This window comes from Aquila chrysaetos, chromosome 5 (assembly GCF_900496995.4).
Source record: "Aquila chrysaetos chrysaetos chromosome 5, bAquChr1.4, whole genome shotgun sequence".
Classification (NCBI taxonomy): Eukaryota; Metazoa; Chordata; class Aves; order Accipitriformes; family Accipitridae; genus Aquila; species Aquila chrysaetos.
The window spans coordinates 73493482-73515042 of record NC_044008.1 but is presented as its reverse complement, the minus strand read 5'-3'; the positions used below and the strand labels follow the sequence as shown (position 1 = coordinate 73515042).

Here is a 21561-nt window from a genome sequence, read left to right as displayed (position 1 = left end):
TTTAATAATGCATCCTCTAAGGCCAAAGGAAAACACAATATAGGGAAAAAAAAAAAAAAAAAGCCACTGATTGCATTTAAGAATTTAAATCATTTTATTGCTTTACCTGCCATTAGGACAATCTATAACAAAAGGAATATAATATAATATATTAGCACATACAGTAAATCAGACTTATATAGTCAGGTAACAATACAAAAATGGTCCTCTGGTTGACTATAGCTTTCTAGGGCAATAGACTTCATAAATTTGCTAAAGGTGGACTAGCAAAAAATTACTTCTAAAGCCCTGAATGTTAGCTAAGGCAAAACTATGCCAATTGTGGTTTCAAACATATTTAAATTGCACACAAAGGTAAAGCTATAACTGTGATTAATATTTAACTCAGACTTAGCTGATTTATCTTAAAATCTTGTAGGTAAAACTACAAAAGGGAGTAAACAGCAAGCTAAAAAGATGCAGTAGTGAAACTTGATTAGAAAGCCTTATATAAAAAAAATGTGCACTTTTTTGTGGAGCTCTAACTAGTTTACACAGTTTTTGGTGCTTTAAAGTAACACAAAGAACACATATGAAAAAAAAACCTGGATAGAGTCAAAACTTAAGAAAACAGTTTTACCAAAAAAAACCCCCAACAAACCCAAAAAAAGAACCAAAAAAGGTAGCATTTGCTTACTTCTTAAGGACTATGGCAGAAATCCTCTACTCAACATCTTCAAATAGAGAACTCAAACCACAAGCATTTAAATCCCATTATTGGGATTTCAGGTTCAGAAATACCCTGAAACCTTTCATAAAGGCTTGATACCCTCAGTATTATTTTGCATCAATTAGCAAACTCTTTCTGATTATCTGCATGCCTGGGAGAAAGTCTGTTGAACTTGAATCCATACAACCTCAGAAAGGAAATAAAATGAGGGCTCCATCGTTAGAAGTAGTTGCACAACAAATGCGAAATTGCTTGCTGTCACTCCCAAATACAAACCTACACTACTTTATATAAATTACAGTTTAAAGGAAACCTTAAAAATTGCCTACCATTATTGAACCGTGGAATTCAGTAAAAACTTTTGGGAAGTATTGGTGCGCACAGAATAATGGAACACAAAGCTGGTAAATACTGAAATACATTTAAGACTCCGCAACATATTGAACTTGGAAAAAAGAGTGAGTATGAAATATGTGTCATGTAAATTCCATAAGCAAGGAAAGAGTATGCACCTTTTGTATTTAAACTACATTTATAATTAACCATTTTAAAAATTATGAATTGACCAATTTAAAAACTTAAAATAACTGAGTGTTGCAGGAAAGTTAAAACATTCACTTTTTCTGCCTCACATTCTCTACCAAGAATAATGGCATCTATATAGACCAGCAATCTTGCCACCTGCAACTGATGCTGGCCATAAATACTCAACATTTATTTTCCCTGGTAACAAAGCATCACCTGAACTGATGAACATTTTTTAAGAAGTCAACTGAGGAATACAAAGCAAGCAAGAGTCACAGGGAAAATAAAATGTTTGCTTCCAATTTCTACACCAATCTAAATACTTGAACGTTACTAACAGCTGGACAGCTGCACCATTCTTACACCAATCTATGTCCTAGAGACCAAAGTCAGGCATTTCATTTAACATTTGGTTCTTGCCACTTTGAACAGGAAGTTTTAAATGGCATATCTATCGCTGAAGAAAGAACAAGAAAAAAATCAGTTGCGGCAAGTCAGCAAATTAAGTAACAACTGCAGTAGTTCACCAGAACTATTAACCTTGAAAGCTTTGATTTACACTTGACAAAAACAGAACTAAGCAATCTTAAACCAGCAGACACAGGAACAATTATACTGTTAAATTCCAACTGTGGCTTTCTTAGCAGCTGATGCCTCACGACTGAACCCAGGATTACAGTACCCAGAAAATTAAAAAAAAAAAAAACAAAAAACCCCAAGCCCCAAGAAGCTCAATTACAAGGGCAGTTCTCATTTGAAAAGAAATACAGCAGATTATGACCACAGCATTAAAATCTGTCCAACACCTTTAAAAGAATTTCCCCCCCTCCCCTCTGCTGTCACCTCCTTACTCTATGGCAATTGTCATGGTGCCAGGAGATCTCTCCCTCGCTGAAGCAAGGCTGCATTTGCCTGAGTTGGACACTGTTGCACAGAGAGAAGCCATAAGAGCAAACATCTCCATAGAACTTTTTCTATTAATTTAATGGGACAGAGAGCACAGAACTAATATGCTCTAAATTAAAAATAGTGCCATGATAAGCAATTTTTTTTTTGTCTTTTTTTAAACAGACAGGAAGCTGCAAATGCCACCAGCAATGTGGCTCTGCACAAGGGTAATAAAGCAGTCTGCATTCGTGAAGCATGTTTTGGATAGGGAGGAAGGTTTCAGACAGACAGTGATACAAAACTGTTGTACTGCTGGATGTTTCGCTTGAGAATATCCGAGCACGGACCCAGGACACGTTCAAATCGGGGTCGATCAAGCTTTACACATTTCAACAGGCCACGAGCGACAACTGTGGCAGCACGGGGACGGTTCATCAACAGAGCTATTTCACCTAGGGCAACAGGAAAGTGCAAAGTGTTAAAAATGAGCGTGCAAAGAGCCAAAGAAATTACGCTGTTGTATTTCAAACTGCTGCAGGAATTGAACAGAAGGTAATTCATGTTTTAACACTGATCAGAGCAAGTATTTATACAGTTACATTAGAAGCAATTGTGAAGGCAGTGTAAAAAGACTACTTGATGAACTGACTAAGGAAAATTTTCTTTACTAAAAAGCCTGTCTGCATTCAAGTCTCTCTGAGACATGACCTTTTCCTAAATAGAACCAGTGTTGAAAATCTTTAGGCCTTCTTCAATTAACCACATGATTTTCTTAGTCAACAAGTAGTTATTTTTCTAACAGGTAAGGTATGCTACTGTTCAATACTGGTATTTCTAGGAAACTCAGGACAACAAGACCAGCACACAACAGAAGCCTTTAACCCATAGCTAGCCAGTATCAAGAATCTGACTTGGCCACGGGGCTGTGGAAGATGAGTATCTTGAAGACCGGGATTCCCATTTCACAAGACACACACAAACATGCCAAAAGCTTAATTTCAAATAACTGTTACAACTGCTAAACAACATACTTGGAAATGAAGTTTTCAACAGGTCCTTGTTTCCATTGGTGACAACAGCTACCCCTAACATTCCTAGCAACAACAGTGAAAGAAGCCACAGCATCAGTTTCTGGGTTTGTTTTTAAGCAGTTGGGCTTGTTATCTCCAAGTTCAGGACTGAGGAAAGAACTCAGTGCTCCTCAGAGAATAAATCTGCCTGCATTATCAGAAGGCATGTTCAAAAGAAATGAGAAAAACTTTTCCTCTGTGCCCAATTAAAACTCTTGAACTCACTAGCCTCCAAAACACAGGCTTGCAAAAGAGTAAGTAGGTTCTAAGGGAGAGTTAAACCCCCAGAGGACAGGTCTGCAGCACCTGAACACAATGGTAGAGGTAACATTTAGTTTAGGAGTGGGAAACTCAAGAGTACACATCAAGGGAAATATTAGAAGAGACTGAAAAGACGCACATAAAATAAAAATCTAGTACTAGATACTGAGCTAAGCAGACTTTTGGTCAGATCCAGTACTATTAGTGCACTCTTGAGTACATCCCACTTCAGGCCTTGCAACAGAGTTATTTGTTGATTACATCATCTACAAAGCTGAAAAACTGAACAGACAACCAGAGGGCTTTAGCAAGAGGACTCCTTAGAAAGAGTCATAAGGAAAGAGGACCTACTTTAAACATGAGAAAGAAGTTATGCTTTTTTTTTTTTTTTTTGAGGGGGAAGTATTTAAACATTAAATAGTAGGTTCTGAACAAGTTACTTGCTTTATTTCAGAACTGCAAGCCACTTTTCTGAACCCAAAATAAAGCTGCCAGTAATATCTTGTTATATACTATTACATTCTACTGCAAGAATGCTCTGTGAGCATACATATCCAGTCCTTATCTGTGATCCAAAATAAATCAACATCCACTAGACAAGTGATTAGTTCCATGTGAAGATTATTTCAAGAAGTCTTCACAAGCGAGTATTTATAATAGGATCTTAGCCTTTTTCTTTGCCAGCATATGTAACTTTTTCAAGCCAAAGCAACTTACACACCACATAACTTCTGGCTGAGTAAGAACACCTTCAACAGAAGGAGAAAAGACCCTGATCTGCACTTAGGAGGCTACATCCAAAGTACCACACACTTTTGGGGTCCCCAGTACAAGATGCTGACAAAGCAGAGCAAGTCCAGCAGTGCCACCCAGATGGTTAGGGGACTGCAGCACAGGATGTACAAAGAGGTGCTGAAACAGCTGGGTTAGTCTGACCTTGAGAAAAGAAGGCTAAGGAGGGAATCTTACTGCTGTCTTCAGCTGTGTAATGAGTGATTATAAAGACAAAACTAGACCTCTCCCTGCACAGTGTAACACAGAGGGAAAGAAACAAGTTGCAGAACAGGAAATTCTTGTTAAGCATAAAGAAAAAAGTTATTCACAATAAGGCTGGTTAAACACTGAAAGAAATTGCCCAGAGAAGTTGTGGAATCTCCAACCCTGGAGACACAAGAGACTCAGCTGGACACAGCCCTGAGCAATATGATGCAATTTCAAAGTTAGCTCTGCTTAGAGTAGGGAGGTCAGACCAAATCACCATCAGGTCCCTTCTAAATTAAAGTACTCTAGAACAATCCCATTTCTGTGACAGGCTTGCACACCTGAATGCCAAGTGATTCTGATACTCACCTGACGTTGAGTGAAGCTACAGCAGTTAGCCAAAACAGTAATTAATCAAATCCATCCCATCACCATCATCCACAGCAGTCATGAACACAGCACAGGTAAAATGGTAACAGTGGTGTATGTAATCACAGTTGTCACTATGTAACTCACCAAAATAATCAGAAGGCGCCAGTCTGCCCACTTCAACAAATTCTTCATTTTCTGATCGACGCTGTAACACTGCAGCTGTGCCCTTTAATAAATCACAACAATTAAACAATTGGAATTTTCAGCATCACTTGAAACATTGAATTCCAGAAGGAATCAGCTGCTTTGCAGGAAGGACTGTTACTATGTCTCAGTCTTTAAAAACCACTTCATAGTCCTTGCATACTTCACCAGACTGCTCTATAAAAACAGCTGGTCCTCCCTCCTCTCTAAGCATCAAACATCTAGGGTATTTACATATCCACAGCACTGATTTCTTCCTGTTTTTCCTCAAAACACTAAGAATATTACGGTATGACTAGCAAAAAAAAAAAAAAAAAAAAAAAAAAAAAAAAAAAAACCAAAAAACCACCACAACTCAGAAGACAATGATACCACTAGCAAGACATTACTAGCTATCTAGAATGGGTCTCTACTCCCCTGAAAAACATAAAACTGGTTTCAGCCAGAAACTTGTTACTTTTTTCCTGGAAGCACCATTTGTAAAAATAGCAAAACTAAATATAAGCTTCTGCATGTCCAGCAAGATTGTATTTCTTCAGGAATTCTCTACAAGTAAATTCTTATATTTCATTTTTCTCCAAGAGTCTATTTAGGGACAGAATAAGCCATCTTAAAAAAAAGTAGTAAAGTTCTCAGCTTTTAATTTTGACCTTCCTTACCTCCAAGATAATGAAGAATTCATCTCCTGGCTCTCCCTGGACTACAATCTTTTGCCCATCCTCAAACTGTACCGGTTCCAATGCATCAGCTACCGTGAGACGCTCCCACTTGTCCAGAGATTCTGTAGAGTTAATAGTTCATTAACAGAGTATCTTTTCAAGGCACAAATTCTACTTTTTGCTCTGTCTTTATACAAAGGTCAACCTACTTCTGGCTATGTTTATGCATCAGATACCAAGACTTGAATTAGAATTATTTCTGAATGATGCAGAAAAACAGTACAGGCTTTGGAGTTAGTTTTAATGGATTACCACAATAGCCTGTTATCATAATAATGCTGGGGAACAGCTTTACTATAATATGGCAATTTATTCCACTTCAGAAGTGTTCTCACTTACCCAATATAGATACTTTACTAAGGAATTCCTCATACATCTTTCTCTTTCTTAAAGTACTCCCCTACAAAAAAAACAAAAAAAAAAACAACCCAAGCACACAAAGTAAGTTTTCCTTCTACATCACATTTTACATGAGGCTTCAAATAAAACTCAAGGCAAAAATAAATTTAACCAGACATACTGCATCCTGTCTCACAGACCCCAAACCCACAAGATTAAGTGTTTTCAAATTTAATTATTTCAGTAATATTTCAGAGTTCAGCAACCTTCATAAAGTACTTAGCATTTATTGCAGCCTTAATGTTTCTTAAATGCATTTTAACTGTATAACCTTACCAAAATTCACAACACCTGCTCAAGTTAGTTACAGCTGTTGTTCACACACACTACTTACAAATAGCAAGCTAAATGCAGAGCAGAATCAAAGTGCCTGACAAGTTAACCAGTAGGTATTACATTTTCAGTACAGTTTAATACTGCATTGGTACTGTTTTGTTCACTAATGCAAGACTCCCCATGGCCCCACGCCTGACAAACGTATGCTGAGTGATCAGCTTTCTGATTACAAAAGAAGTAGCAGGGTTTTGAATAAATAACTCCAGCAAATGACAGGCACAGATAGAAGGTCAAATGACCAGTATAAGCTGAGTGAATAGTAAAACCAAAAGCATCATTCCAGGTTATGCACACAGCTACTTGAGTCAATGACATAAGCCATACATCAGCTAGAAAAATACTTGCCATCAGGATCCTTCTATAGCTATCTCTATCAATGCCCCACAACTTCACATTCGTCTTTGCTTTGACAGTTGCAGCACGGGGAGTTCCATATATAAGGGCAAGTTCTCCAAAGCTTCCACCCTCACCAACGCTGGTTGCCCACTCGCTGTTCACATAAACCTGAAAGGCAGTGCATCATGGTAAGCCAAAGCTCATGGCATCTTGTGAGCTGGTAGAGACAACAAAGCTCCTGCTACCCTGTATTTCCTTTATCATAACGGGAAATTTTCCTGTCTGTACAGAGTTGACCATTTCAGCGTTTCATCAACACTTCACAGCCAACCCCAGTCCCAGCCAGAATTTTTACTTTCATCAATAAAGGGATTCTCTTCTATATCTACATCACATGCACAGACCACACACGAAGACTCCTGAGACCCTTTGATAGGAAATAAAATCTCAAAGTCTGTCAGAGAAAGCTATGGATTAGTTGGACTGGAAAATAAGAAGCCTTGTCATTCTTAAAGCCTGTCCCACACCTCAGCTAGACTCCACCCAGCACTTGTAAAGCATTAGTATTGTGTTGGTGTCTGAATCTCAACACAATTCATGGTCTGTGCAGCCAGGCTGAGCTGTTGAGGAGCAAAGAAGCTCCAAAGCAAAATAAGCTTCTACAAGTAAGAACTTGTGAGAAAAGCTGCTAAAGGAAGGACCTGTAGAAAAGGCCTACAAATACCGGGCTATTCTTCTGCTAGGAATGAATATATCATTAATAAACTACCAGTAATGCTTACATCCATTTCGCCTTGATCAACAACATAGAAGTTATCACCTTCATCACCTAAAGAAGAAAAAAAAAATTGAATACACACTTAAAAGGAGAGTAAAGCTATGCAAACATTCACATTTCACAGAACTGGCATCTCTGCCAACTTTGGTGTTTAGAATCTAGTAAGGTTGGCAGAGACTAATTTTTGCACAGCTTGCAGGGTGAAGTTTCATATTTTGCTGATTTTGCACTCCTCTCAGTCCTGTGAAAGAGGACATCTACTGGTATGCCGGAGATCAGCAGCATTTCCAAGAATACTGGAAAGGCATACTGGATCCATAAACTGACATAACATGCTCTACAATGCCATCAAATGACAATCTTTCCAATAGGTAACATATGCAACAAAACCACATCTTCCTACAATTGCTCCACTCCTCACTTTAGCATGAGCTGTGCTTCAGACAGCATAGCAAGAAAGTGTCACTGCATCCAGACAACGTTTTTATTTTCAGAAAAACCCCAAAACCTAACAAGAACACTAGGCCAGAGCCTGCTCACCATCTCCAACTTATTTGTCAATGTAAACATTGTCACTTGCCTTGCTGTATGACAGTCTCTCCTGCAATGTAAGTGACAGGGAACATTGCATCAAAGATGTCACTGAAGAAAAGGATATCAAAATTAGACATTGCTTGGACAACTGCCATGCATGCATTCATTCATACATCTGTACCTCCAACCCATCAATACTTTTCCTATAACCTCTGTATGGTTACACTGACTGTTGTAAAGCGGCTGTGCAGCTTTGTACAGTAAGACACATTTAGCTCTTCTGAAGTCTGAACTTTTAAGACTACAAAGATTTATTCCTACCTTCTTTCATTATCATCAAGATGGGCAAATAGCACATTCTTCTCAATAGCTTTTGCCAGAGCAGCCATTGTCTTATAATCTTTTGGAATAACCTAGGATATAATCAGAAAAAGTAACTGACTAATTTTTTCAAGAAAAATTTCTCCATTCCCAGGGTATATAACTTAAAAGTGCTACAAAACACTGGCTGATTTTTTTCCAGTTTCTTTCAAGCACTATAGATCTAAAACCAAATATAGTCAATGCTTACAGCCAGTTTGTGCAGAAGGTAAATAAAATCTTGTATTACTTTATGCAACTGTAAAGCATCATTCCGTGCTAAGTTTATAAGGGTTTTTTGCAAGAGTACAAGTATCTGTTCAACTTGCTTTTTCCTATGAATAGCAGCAAGTCTCCTCTGACATTAGACTAAATGTAATGTTGTTGCAGCTGTCAAATAACTGGAAGCACTTTGTTTATATATATATATATATATATATATAAAATATATAAATATAGGTACATCTAAATATACATTACTTCAAAGGGAACAGGTCTAATTTATGCATAAATGGTTTAATTGCATGACAGTTTATTCTAACCTCTAATTAAACAGCTATACACACAGGTCTGCTTTTTACAGTTATCACAAGACTTAACAGGCTACAGGAGCTTAGTGTTATTTAATACACTGGATAGAAGGCAGCCTTAAACTACAATTTTTAGCAATGTTTAAAAGTTAGAGCACCTTTCTAACATAAGATGCAGCATCCTCTTCTGTATAGACTTCTGCACTGATGGCCCCACGCCTTCTTCGACCCTTAACCACAGGGTTCATAGGAGGAGGAGGAGAGATTTCATCCTCCCGTGAGTCTGAGCGAGAACCAGACTTCTGTTGATTCAACAACTGTTTTGTTTCCTCCTAAACAGGAAGGAAGACATGTTTGTGTCACATAATCCAGCAAAGAAAAAAAGTTGTCATAGATCACATTCCAATTTAGTCTGCCAATGCAAGGGAGCTTCCTGTGTACTATTACTCCCACATGAAGGCAAGCAGGAGACTACAGCAACCAACATCAAAGGCCTTTCAAAATAGATGGTAGATACACCTTTCATTTGTAACATTCATATCACAATGGTGTTTATTTTAATAAGTTACACTAATAGTTTAATTTATTAAGAAGTATAAACAAGTTGATTCTACTTTCCACTAGCATATTCAACAGGCGATGAAAGACATTCTGCAAATGGTAAAGACATTTTCCCAACTGTAAACCCAGCAGTTCCTTCCCTCAGCTGTGAGGCGTTAAGCCTTTTTTGATCTGAAAGACAGAAGAGCAATTCCTCAGAAATCCATGTTACATGAGAAGCTTTTGAAACAAGGTCAAGTCATGGACCAACTTGATACTCAATAACCAACAGTTATTTTAGGAGAAAGAAATATGAACACTGCTTACAAAAGAGCTGGAGGAAGGATGCTAGAGGCCAGACAGTAGGGCTTTTTCCACAAACCACAGATCTGTCAACTTTGCATGACATTATGCATTTTCCTTATTTCCCTCAGTTACCTGTTGTGCTGTGTTACAGTGATATCGTAGAAGACTAGTGTACTTACAATAAAATGAAGTCTAACTAACCTGACACACAGAAATTTGATTCTTCTATGTACCAGAAAATTCACCTTGATCAACTAAAATCAGATTAAAAACAAAACAAAAAAGCCAACCTTGGAGCCAGAGCATTTGCATCATAACAGCTCAAATGACTTTCCCAGCATTAAGGAAAGAGGGTTTGGGGACATGCCTTAAACGAACAAGGAGTCATCTGTTCTCTGAGAGCTCCCGGCACTTTTAAAAGCTGGGTTTGTCCCAGTGTCCTTGATCAAAGTGTCCCCTGCCCAGCTGGGCAGCTTGCTGCTTGGCTGCCACGCTCCACTCCGGAGGTGCACAGAGGCTATGTATAACAACAGCGCTTTGAGAAAAGGGACATCAGATAACCATTACAGTGAGTTTACATCTTGCACCTCTCAGATAGCCAAAGAGCAAGCACTGATCCATCGAATTACATTTCACTTCCTGCTTTTTGCCCATTGATAAAATAGTGCTACATTTCAAAACGATCAGAGCAAAACACATTTAAAACTTTGTTTCTATCTTCTGATTTTGGAGAAACGAGTCTCAACCGAGATGAAGTTAGAAATACTTTGAGCAGTAGTAAGTGCTCAGTTTAAACTGCCTCTCTACAAAAGGTGCAACACCACCAACCACAGAAACATACTGTTGGCTCATATACAGAATACTTAACCCATTAAAAAAAACTTGACACTTTTAAAATAAGTGAACACCAGCTGCCGTATTTTTTCCAGTACCACAAAAAATATAGAATATTGAGATCCTGTAACTTTCAGAGATAGAAGCACTTCAGCAGCATTTAGCAAGAGAGCTGTGTATCAAAACACTGTTCAGAAAGAGACTCACCAGGGTAATGGCCCACTCAAAGAACAAGGAAACTGCGCTAACAGAAAAAATAAAATTGATAACTTCTGCCTGATCTGAGATTTAGCATTACTATATTAAAAAGAAGTATGTTAAGGTAGGGCATGGACACAGAAACAAGTTACAGGTGGGTAAGATAATACACGAACTCAAAACATACCAGCTATTCTAAATAGCCAAAATATACACACTCATCGAGAGGAAGATCATCCCCCAAATGAGACAAACCTCCATGAATTCACATTACACTTCGCAAGACAACACTGTGCCACGGAGTGACATGCTAAAATCTCATTGTTTTCATACCAGTAGCTTTTCATGTATTCATCTTTTTAAAATACACCTTTTATAATTTCTGATACTAAACCACATATATTACACCACCAGATCAGAGAAAAATTACACTAGGACTTGAAGAAAAAGTGGCAGTTGTTATTCTCAGTTACCTTAGAATTTAGCTGGTGTTTATGAATAAGAAAATGTACTTGTTTAGGTTTAGAAGCTCCTCAAATTAAACACATAATGGACAAAGGCATTCATTTTGCTCTGTACTTATCAGTATAACCATTACCAGGATTATAAAAAAGTTTAGTAACAAAGTTAGCCTATTTACTACATCCAAGTGTTGACCCTGGTCTTTCAGCTGATGAAGCAGTTCAAAGTTTTCAGTGTCAGTGACCGCTAACTGTAAATTTTATTTTTCCTTACAAGTAAGAAATAGTTATTAAGATCACTTTAATATTTCTTACTTGTAATAACTTAAATGGAAAGACTTCACATATTTAAGTCTATCAGCTACTGGAGAAGACCTTCACAATTTCAGAATTATGTTTTACACTGTACAGTCTGGCACCTGGTAATTGTCGTTACACTAGAAATGGTCTCAACTTCTTCTAGCTAACTAGTATTCAATTTATACCAGCTCTCCACATATTTAAACAAAACAGAAAAACCCCAAAAAACCCAAACACTCAGAAGCTAAAAAAGCAGTGTTAAAAGCTCTGCCATAAATTCACAATGGCACAGTATATCCTTCTTAGCTACCACATTTTGCAAAAGAAATGCTTCGGAAAATAAGAAAATATTCAGGTATGTATCTGTGGAGGCAGGGAAGGTGGTGGGGAACAGGTACAGCAACTAGATGTCAATCACACTTCATAATTCCAGCTTTCTATAAAGCCTAATATGCACATAACTGCATTACACACAATATTTCAAACATGCACTTATTCCAGTGGACAGCAATGTCCAATATCCAAGATTCATCTGGCAGGCTGTAATAATGATCTCTACATTAAATTTCCATAGCTCAAACTACATTACACAGCCCAGCACAGCACTGGATAGCTATTAGCTTTTAGTATGCACTGGTGTTACCAGATATGTTTGCACAGCAAAAAGAACAGAGGCCTTAGTACACCACAAACAGATAAAATAAAAACATTTATACAACCAATGTGTAGTAATTAGATTCATGTAACAGCTTTCGTAAGTCAGAAGAGGACATCCAAATTCCTATAGTAGCTACCACAATCTGAGAGGCAGTAATTTTAATGTTTCTGAACATAAATTCAGAAGCATGTTTAAATGTCTTCAATGTATTTTAATAACATGACAGTGAATCAGCTCTGTGTTTGCGCGCTGTGGAAGAGATGACTTGTCAGGATAACTAGAGAGAAAATAGCAACCCTGCTTCAGTTCTAAATGGTGTTCCTTCAAAATTCTATCTCAAAAAAAAAAAAAAAAAAAAAATACCATACCTCAACCTCAACTTCATCCAGTCTTACAGATGAACAGATTTAGAAAGTATACTGAAAAGTTGCTCTGCTTTATTAAAAATGTAACAGACATTAGTTCTGGAAGGCAAAGCAGATTGCATTTCAAACATTTTTGCTCTATCAGAGCTAAGTACCGGGTTAGATCTGGTTAATAATAGTACTTAGCATTTGTGCTTTCCAGACACGGATGTCACAGGAGTTTGCTAACGTAGCACAGGATGTTCACTGTTCTGTTACTTGATAGCTATTAAGGTACTGTGTTATCTGGTTAAACTAAACCCAATCCATTAGACTGAATGGTGAAATTACTTGGAGAAAGCTGTAGCGATTTTCAAATTCAAGGAGGCAAGAAGAAAAATGCTAGTTTCACTTGTAGCTATGGCTACACTAGTGGGCATGTATAACCCCTGCCAACACAACTCAGAAAAGACCCTGACCAAAATGGTAAGAGTAATTTAAGGGGAAAAAACATTACCTAAGCAGTTTTATTTTCAGCTTGCTTATAAGCTGACAGAGTACATAGCCTATTTGCACGAGAATAAAATCATCAACAGTTACATGTGGTTAAGTTCAGAGCTAGACTTGTTGTCTTGCTAAAAACAAATTAAGTTTCCTTTAATCTTAAATACTGCACCTTGACCATAAATCCACTACACACAAGCATTCAAATATTCCTGGTTTATATCCCCATGCATGGATTGGTTTACAATTTATCCTAAGTGCAGTAATGCAGTTTACTTTGTAAAGTTTTGTATATCAACACTTGTGGTGATGTCTTAAAAATTATCAATCTATCAGTACTTAGAAACTCGAGAATCCAACGTGGGGAAGGACGCATGGTAACAGGGAGAGACAATGAACTTTTAAGAACCTGATTACTACCTGGTTTGCTGCTGGTATTCTCTCTGAAAGAGAACATACTCAGGATGCAACTACCCAAAAAAAAAAAAAGGTCAGACATATCATAGAGTTCTCGTTCATTTAATAAGCAAAATGTTCCTCAAATACATTGTGAGTTATAGCAGGTTAGTTTGCAGCATTTGGTCATTTTCTAGTATCTACCTTGAACATTTCCATTAAAAGACAATTTCCACTATACGTATTTATGATCTCCAGTGTTAATTTCTCTCTTCTTTACATCAGCAATTAGTAACTAGCTAGAATAAAAAAAAAAATAAGAAAAAGCTATAACTCCCATATACAACAAGTACTGAAAGCAGCACCTGCAAGTGACTGCTGTACCAGGTCACAGCTACATTATTTACTAATTGTGTATTCTGAATAGAGTCGTCATATCTAACCTTTCCTCTGCATTAGCCTTTAAAACCTCCCATTTTCTAGCAGCTTCTTCTCCTATCTGCTTAGATATCAATATATAAAATGCACAGTTCAAAAGAATGTGAAATCACCATTTCAAATATGAGCACTGAGATGACAAAATACTTTCCATTCCCAAGATCCCAGAATGCTTTCAACAACAACAACAAAAACAACAGAGAGACCTTGAGGACAAATGCAAGAGGAACAACAAAGCAAAACACCAACGCCAAACTCCCAAGAGAAGCAGAAACAGGCTTGCTCTCCTAGAGATTTGGAATACAAATACTTCCGTTTGACTTCAGCTAGGCCTGGGTAGTTACCCCTGGCCTACTACTTCTGTGCTGTACCCAGATTATTGCAAACCATTTGTCTCAATATAAGAAACCACATGCCTATTGCCAGTGTCCAACCAAGGTCAAATGCCAGTTATCACCTAACTACGGACACAATGGTGTATGCTATCTATAAGTAAGCATTAGATTGGTATTACATCTGCATCCTAGCTGGGTAAGTCTCCTTGTCAGCTTATGTTCTGCCCTACGTGCTTTGTTATGACAGAGGTGCTTTTACACTGTGATCAACTGGCACAAACTAACAGAAAATAGGATTTGTTTTCCAAAAGCATCAGTTCCAACTTCAAACAGGCAATAGGAACACTGGTCAAATCTGAAGCTCAGCCTCTGAATCACAAAAAGGTGATATAAATTTAGGTTGTTCCACTCTCCTTCCCTCCCGCTATGTATTTTTACCTTCTCCAATCTTTCAAAGTATTCTCTGAGGAATCCCATGGGTCTTTCAGGTCTCACTGTGCATAATTGTACAATGCAATCCTTCAGAAGTTGCTGGATGTTGTGTTTTTGGACGTAAAGTTCACATTCCCGAAGACTACGCTCCTCCTCGCTGCTGCTGCTGCTAGAAGCTGCCATTGCTGAAGATAAGAGAAAGTGAAGGTTAAATAACCAGTGGAAACAAAGACGCTGCTGCCTGATACAGTCAGGCATGTTATGTTGCCTAAAAGAAAGTTATGCTGTATTATCATCTTACTGATGTCACAGCATAAAACTACCTTTATCTGTAAGACTAGTAACCAAGCTAAACAGTGAAAGAAAAAGCTATGAAATTATTTAGCACCTGGAAAGAAATAAAAAATCTGGGTGCCTTATAGCCACAGCCACAAAAGGAAAAGCATTTGATTGAACTGGGAAAGCTTCAACAACTCAAGCCCTGTGAGCACTCAAACTCAGGGAAGTTTCCACCTAATCTTTCTGCTGATTAAACCTAGCATTTCATAGGACTGGAGGCTCACTTCACAGAGCTGTACAGGGTCATGGGGATGATGACCAGGAGATAAGTGGGTGGAAGTTGGGAATCTGAGAGGCCAGTATGGAAAGTATTGGGAAGTGATACATGTTAAGGTTGAAGCCAAAGCCAGTACGCCAAATGCCAAGGCAAGAGTCCACTAACAGAAGTTATGGAATTAGGGCATTACTCCAAAAAGCTACTCTCCAGTTTAAACTGGTCCATACTTCAAAACTATCTCCACAGATACACTGTGATCCCCCAAATATTTCTTGAACTGTAAATAATCAAGAGTACATCGTAAAACACATCTGTTACGATGCCAGGTTTTCAAAAGACTTTAAAATTATAGTGTCAGCTATAACACTTTCAAAAATGTTCTAAAGATGTTTTTTTCCCCCATTTCAGGTTATAGAACCATTTTAAAGTGTGTTTTTATACGCATATATATAAAAACATTTCATGGCATCTTTTTCATAAAGCAATTAACACTGAGACAGCTAAAGAAACAGGAAAGAATTTCTCAGGGCATTTTAATGAAATATAAAGAAAGTTACCTGGTACAGGGACAGTGGCAACAGCTTATAACTATGCAGTAAGATATGTTGATCCCAGGATCAGCTTTTGAAAGGGAAAAAATGGATTCAGACAAAATAACTTTGAGAAACGACAAGTCACTGAAAAGCCAAGCGGCGCAGTCATATTATGCATTTTATCCTACTGAGGCAGCAGACTACGAAACATAGGCCACATAGGCAATATAACACTGTGCCCCTTTGAATTACGCTACTGGAGATTATGGGAGGCCTAGAGTTAACATGAAATTGCTAACACTTCAAACAGGTTTCATTCTTGTGACAGTTAATCCCTGCATAAGTATGCGCAGACAGATGTACTACGAGTGGCATAAACACCAAGTATGGACTTCACACGGACTGAAAAAGTGCCTTAAAGTTCTCCAGTTACTTCTTTTGTTTTGACAACTCGCACAGTGAAGGTCAGTACTAATTAACAGCCCCAGAGAAACTCGGTGGCTCCATGACAGCCTACAAATTACAATCTATGGAAAAAGCACTGCGCTGCCGATAGCCAGCAGACACAGGCCACGGCTGCTGACCAGAAGAGCAAGCTCAGCGCAGAAAACACCAAAGAAATACTGAAAACGCCAGCATTTTCACAAGGTATTTCTTCTGCATATTGCAAACCCCAAGTTTTCCAGAGCCGGCTAAGGCACGGCCGCACTCAGACCTGCCCACCCCGGGGCTGCCCTGCCAAGCCGAGCCCGTCCCTCACCGCAGGACCGGGGCTCCTCCAGCGGTGAGGGGCGGGCAGCCCCACGGCCGAAGAAACGACACGACGTCCCCAGGGCAGGAGAGGGGACGACGGGGGAACCAACCCCCCCCCCAGTCCTATGTGTGGCCCAGGGACTGCTTCAGCGTCCCACCGCCTCCGTGCCCAGCGCCTGGAGCCGACGCCCGGCGCGACCCGATAAGCCCACGAGGGTCCCACGCAGCGCGGCCTCTCTCTCCCCCCCACCCAGGACACAGGACCCCCCCAGCCGAGGCAGAAAAGGGAACACCGTCCACCCCGGCCCCGGTCCCAGCAGGCCCGAGTGCTGCCGGCTCCGGCACCGGGCCTCTCCCCTCAGCAAGGCCGGGCCTCTCCCCTCAGCAGGGCCGGCCCCCGCCCCCATAGGCCGCAGGCCTCCCTCTCCGCGCCCTTCCCCAGCCTAGCTCGGTCTCCCCCGCCCCCCCATGGGCTGCCCCCCCCCCCCCCCAAGCCTTCCCGGACCGGTCACCGCCGCTCACCTTGCCGCGGGCGGCTCCGCCGGGCCCTCACCGCCCGTCCCGGCCCCGGCCGCGGCCTCGGCGACAGCACCAGCAGCGGCGGCGGCGGTGGCTCCCACCGGAAACCAACTGGCCCGGCCAATCACCGCCCGCCGTGACGTCAATGCGCCTCGCTCTCACCCAGAGCCGTCGCCGCGGTAACCTTAAAGGGGCAACGTAGGGCGCCGCTGTTCCCAACGGGGTGATCGTAAGAGGTTGAGGGAGGGGGGGACCGCAGCCTTTAAGGCGCGCGAGGCTGGCGGGGAGAGGGCGGCCGGGACGCTGAGGGGAGCGGGCACCCGCTGAGGGGAGCCGGCACCCGCGGCGGGACGGGCCCCGGGACGGGGTTCGGGATGAGGCGAGCTCCTTCCCCGGGTGGAAGGAACCCCCCCACGCACCCCCCCGGCTGCGGTAGCGGAGGCTCGGAGAAAAGCGGAGCCGCTTCTGCCCTGCGTAGGCCTTGCCTCAGGGTGATTGGCAGCGCTAGACTTAACCGAAATCCTGCTAAATGGCATTTAGGGTGAAAGGTGGTCCGGCCTGCCGGGCGAGGCGTTGATTAAGTAATGATAGAGCTGGGGATGGCGGGTGCTGGCCAGCCTTGGGCTTGAAACTGCCGGGTGAGGAGATCAGAGGCTGTTCTGGGGCGGGAAATAAACTGTATTCAAGTTTGGCAAAGATTTCACTACAATCGATTTGAAATCCAAGCGCAGAATTATTTCATAGGTCTTTACGGCTGAGATGAGCCCTTTGGATCCCTTCGCTTTGTGTACTCACAGCCTGTAAGAAGCGAGCGAAGATCTCGGCTGTGTGGGCAGGGAGAGACAGACCCCATTCAAGGACTTGGGAAAGTGAGAAACGAACCCCGAATCGTGCGTCTGCTGATCTCCTTATAACTGAGAACATTGCTCCGTTTTACAACTCACTGTTAGGACTGCTGTGAGAGCATTTCAACCAAAATTCACCAGTGCTTACTCGTTTGGAAGAATGGTATAATACGTGACCAAAATGATTCCAGTAACTAGAGGTTAACGTGTATTCTGAGATCAGAAGATAGTGGTGCTTTTGCAGTGACATGACAAGCCATCAGGAACAATCCGCCATGGCGTATCTTGTTTACTAGTTCTCATATTAAAGAAGTACAGGATAACAGCTTAGGTGTAGATCTTGGATCCCCATTTACGACAGACAAAAGCTAGCCCCTGAGTTCACATTCCTTAAACGTTTGATAGTTTCTGTCTGTTACAGGTTAATTAGAAGCCAGGGTACAGGATTTTCTGACACTAAGCCAAAAGCTGGAACTTTTACAGAAAATACAGATTGTAAGGAATCGTTAATATTCGTGAAATACTGCCAGAATACAGTATTAGTAATTATCAAATCTACTTGCTCACCTGGTAACAGTATTTCTTTCTGTAACTGATAACTACTAGAAGTTTCAGCACACTAGAAAAAAGTTGTGTGTATTCCCCCCTACGTACTTTTTGTGTGTGTTTTTTATCTTCACTTTTTGCAAGCTGTCTGCTATTGTCACATCTTACTCCTTGTTTGGACAAGTCCTGGTGCTGTTTTGGGATAGATCCCATCTAGAACAAAGATCAGACCCATACGTAAAACCTGTTCTGCAACATTCTCTTTATTAAGAAAACAAGTATACTGTTGTACAGCATGCTCTTGATGCAATCCTTTCCTGAGCTCTGGAGCCAGAGAGTTCGGCTGGCAAGGCAGGAGTGTAATAAAGGGAACAGAATGGGCTTTCAAAAGGAGCCCTGTGATGCCAACCTGAGGTCCCTCTTGTTAACTGTGTACAACTCCTTCACTGTGAGTCAGCACTGATTTATCTTTGAAAGTTAAGTCATGCTTCTCATGAGCATATGTTCGTACATATTCATGTGTTAATTCTTAACACTGTTAAAGACGTAAGAGAAATTAAAAACAAACAAAGCCCTGTTCCACTTGGTCTGGTCTGAATTACAGTCAGACCCTGGTCTTAACTGTCTAATTAAATAATAAACATTCCTGAGTAAATAGCTTGCATTACCGTCAGCACTATTCCCACAACTTTCATTTCAAACAATTTTATGCATTAAGAGTTTCTCATGAAGCAATCTGTTGCCCGAGGCTGTGGCTGTTGAAGAGCAGAGGAGAGCTGCCCAGTCTGCCAGCAGAATATACCAACGCAAGCGTAAGAGACATAGCGTGACACGGCCAGCGAGTCACCATGAAAAGGGGTAAGGTGGAGAACGGTACTGGCCGTTTCTGGTTACATTTAATAAGAACCCCACAGAACCATTTTTCTAATTCAGTTTCATCTCCTATCCTGTAGGAGAGGCTGTCCTAAAGCACCATTATATTTGGTTTTTAGACAAATCTAGTAGTCAGTCCTGGTTCCAACCCCAATGGCAAGCACTATGGGTTAGCATGGTAGTGATTTCAGTGATGGTAACCATCACATGTCCTTAGTGGTGGGACATTCAGTTTTCGAGACTGGTAAATACTGGCAGAGTCTGAGCATGGATGAGGCGAGATGACTCCCCAGGCAGGGGCTGTGAATCATCATGTGTCACAGCATGGACTTGCAGAAAGCTGCAGATAGGACTTCCTGGGTTTTAGCAGCCTTTTGCTCTCATTTTTAAACCAAATAGTCACTGCCCGAAGTGTGATATTTCTAGGCAGATTCTGGATGAAAGTGTCCAGAGATATTTAGGTCCCTGCAAGTTGGCTACCTAAATACCTTGGAGAACCCGGACCAGTATGTCGACTCATTTTTGTAAAGTACTCTACTGTTAGGTTTATGTATTTAGCCACTTCTGCTTCAGCCTCATTAAGAAGGAGTCAGAAGCACTATTTTCATGATTAAAAACAGCAGCCCTCTTCAAGATCATCACAATTCCTTCAACTGAGTGATAATGCCACCTCATCATTCTTGGGCATTTGGCTCATCGCCATTCTGCATTAAGTCATGTAGGATACATATTCCTGGTCTCATAAAAGACCAATAAATTTGTCTGTAAAAAGCATCTGAAATATCCCAAGTGGGAAGATAATTTGTTTGCTTTTTAACAAAGCTTCCCAGAAGTTCTTACAAAGACTAAATTTATTACTCTAATTTTTATGGTGCTATTTATCAACATGGTGATCAACAGTAATAGAAGCTAAGAATGGTCACTGGGAAGGAAAGAAGTCAAGGCTTTCTATTCTGCTTACCACCATGCAATCATATAAACCTCACAGATACTGACTCAGTATTATCCTGCAAGCATAAAGCATTGCAGCATTCACCGAGGAAGTAAGTGAGGGCACGCTGGCACAGCGGGTTAGCTGAGGAGAAGGAGATCCAGGGCAAGGCAGCCAGGTAAGGCGGCTGTGCGTGGAACAGGGAGGATGACATGGGGAGAGGGCACAAGGAGCAGTGTTAAAGGGGTGTGAAGAGCAGCTTGGAGCTGAGGTGGCTGAGGAGTCACTGGATCCATCTGAAAGGAAAATGAAAAAATAAAAAATCGTAGATCATTAGGCCGGAAAAAAGTACCTCTATGAGCAATCGCACTCTGCCAGGTATGACAGTGGGGTTTCAGAAAGGTTTCTTCTACCAACAGAAGTTGCCATTATCCCCAACAGCTCTAAAATCCACATTGACCAGCAATCAGAAAGTCAGTGGAACTAAAACCTGCAAGCTCACTACGGACTGTGACAATGTCAGGGGACAATGTTCATGCTGTGTCCTTTGGGCATGTCTTGTATTTTGTTTAAGCTTTAACAAGCATAGAAAAATAACTGCCTATTGCTGCTGCACACCATGTCTCACTGAGACTATACAGTGTGATTCATAGGAAGATCCATAGATTAGGAGACAAAACACAGAAAAAAATGTATTCCTATTTAACAATAGACTATTTGACGGCTTCTGGGTTCCAGGCCAAGCTCCGGAGTTGACTGTACAAACCTGACAGCTTTCAGCGTGACACTTCAGTATACCTGCATGCAAGGAGAGAAAAAGCGTACTTGCCACACAGTGCCCAGCAATGCACAACGTTTGCCAAGTAGTCTGAGCCTCTGGATGAGTTGCAGCATAAATAAATCCGGTATCAACGTCTATAATTTTGCCACATGAAAGGCAATAAAGGAACAAAGCAAGGAATTGATGTGATCAAAAACCATACAGTCTGAAAGACAGCATTTGAGCCTCCTGCTCTAACCCCATCGTGACCTGTGCCATGGGCCAAAAACCACTCTGGACCCTGAAAGATGGTGCGTGGAAGCTGGCTTTGGTCTTGCTGCGTGTCAGCTGGGCAGACGGCTGTGTGAAATGGTCCCCAGTGCAGAACAAGTTTGCTTTGAGCAGCAGATCTCAAATCATTTCCATATGTTACTTTGAAGAAGAAAATGACTGGTAAGACTGAAAACAGAGTAATCAAGAGCCAAGAAAAAAATGCC

At 40.7% G+C, this 21561-nt stretch overlaps 1 protein-coding gene across 2 annotated transcripts; it reads right to left on the bottom strand.

Annotated features, from left to right (window-relative positions):
* Nucleotides 1–75: 75 nt before the first annotated feature.
* PRKAR1A (protein kinase cAMP-dependent type I regulatory subunit alpha) lies at nucleotides 76–17235 on the bottom strand. 2 transcript variants are annotated; one of them, XM_030014673.2, is made up of 12 exons: nucleotides 17113–17235; nucleotides 15862–15925; nucleotides 14755–14933; nucleotides 9161–9334; nucleotides 8434–8525; nucleotides 8159–8220; nucleotides 7583–7629; nucleotides 6810–6968; nucleotides 6069–6129; nucleotides 5670–5791; nucleotides 4951–5032; nucleotides 76–2574 (listed from the first exon to the last, which is right to left on the bottom strand). In XM_030014673.2, exons 3-12 carry the CDS (start codon nucleotides 14929–14931, stop codon nucleotides 2402–2404), a joined length of 1149 nt encoding a protein of 382 aa, XP_029870533.1. In that variant the 5' UTR covers nucleotides 14932–14933; nucleotides 15862–15925; nucleotides 17113–17235; the 3' UTR covers nucleotides 76–2401. The 2 variants fall into 2 exon arrangements, with proteins under 2 accessions (XP_029870533.1, XP_029870535.1); XM_030014675.2 differs by having other exon boundaries at nucleotides 17118–17167.
* Nucleotides 17236–21561: the final 4326 nt, after the last annotated feature.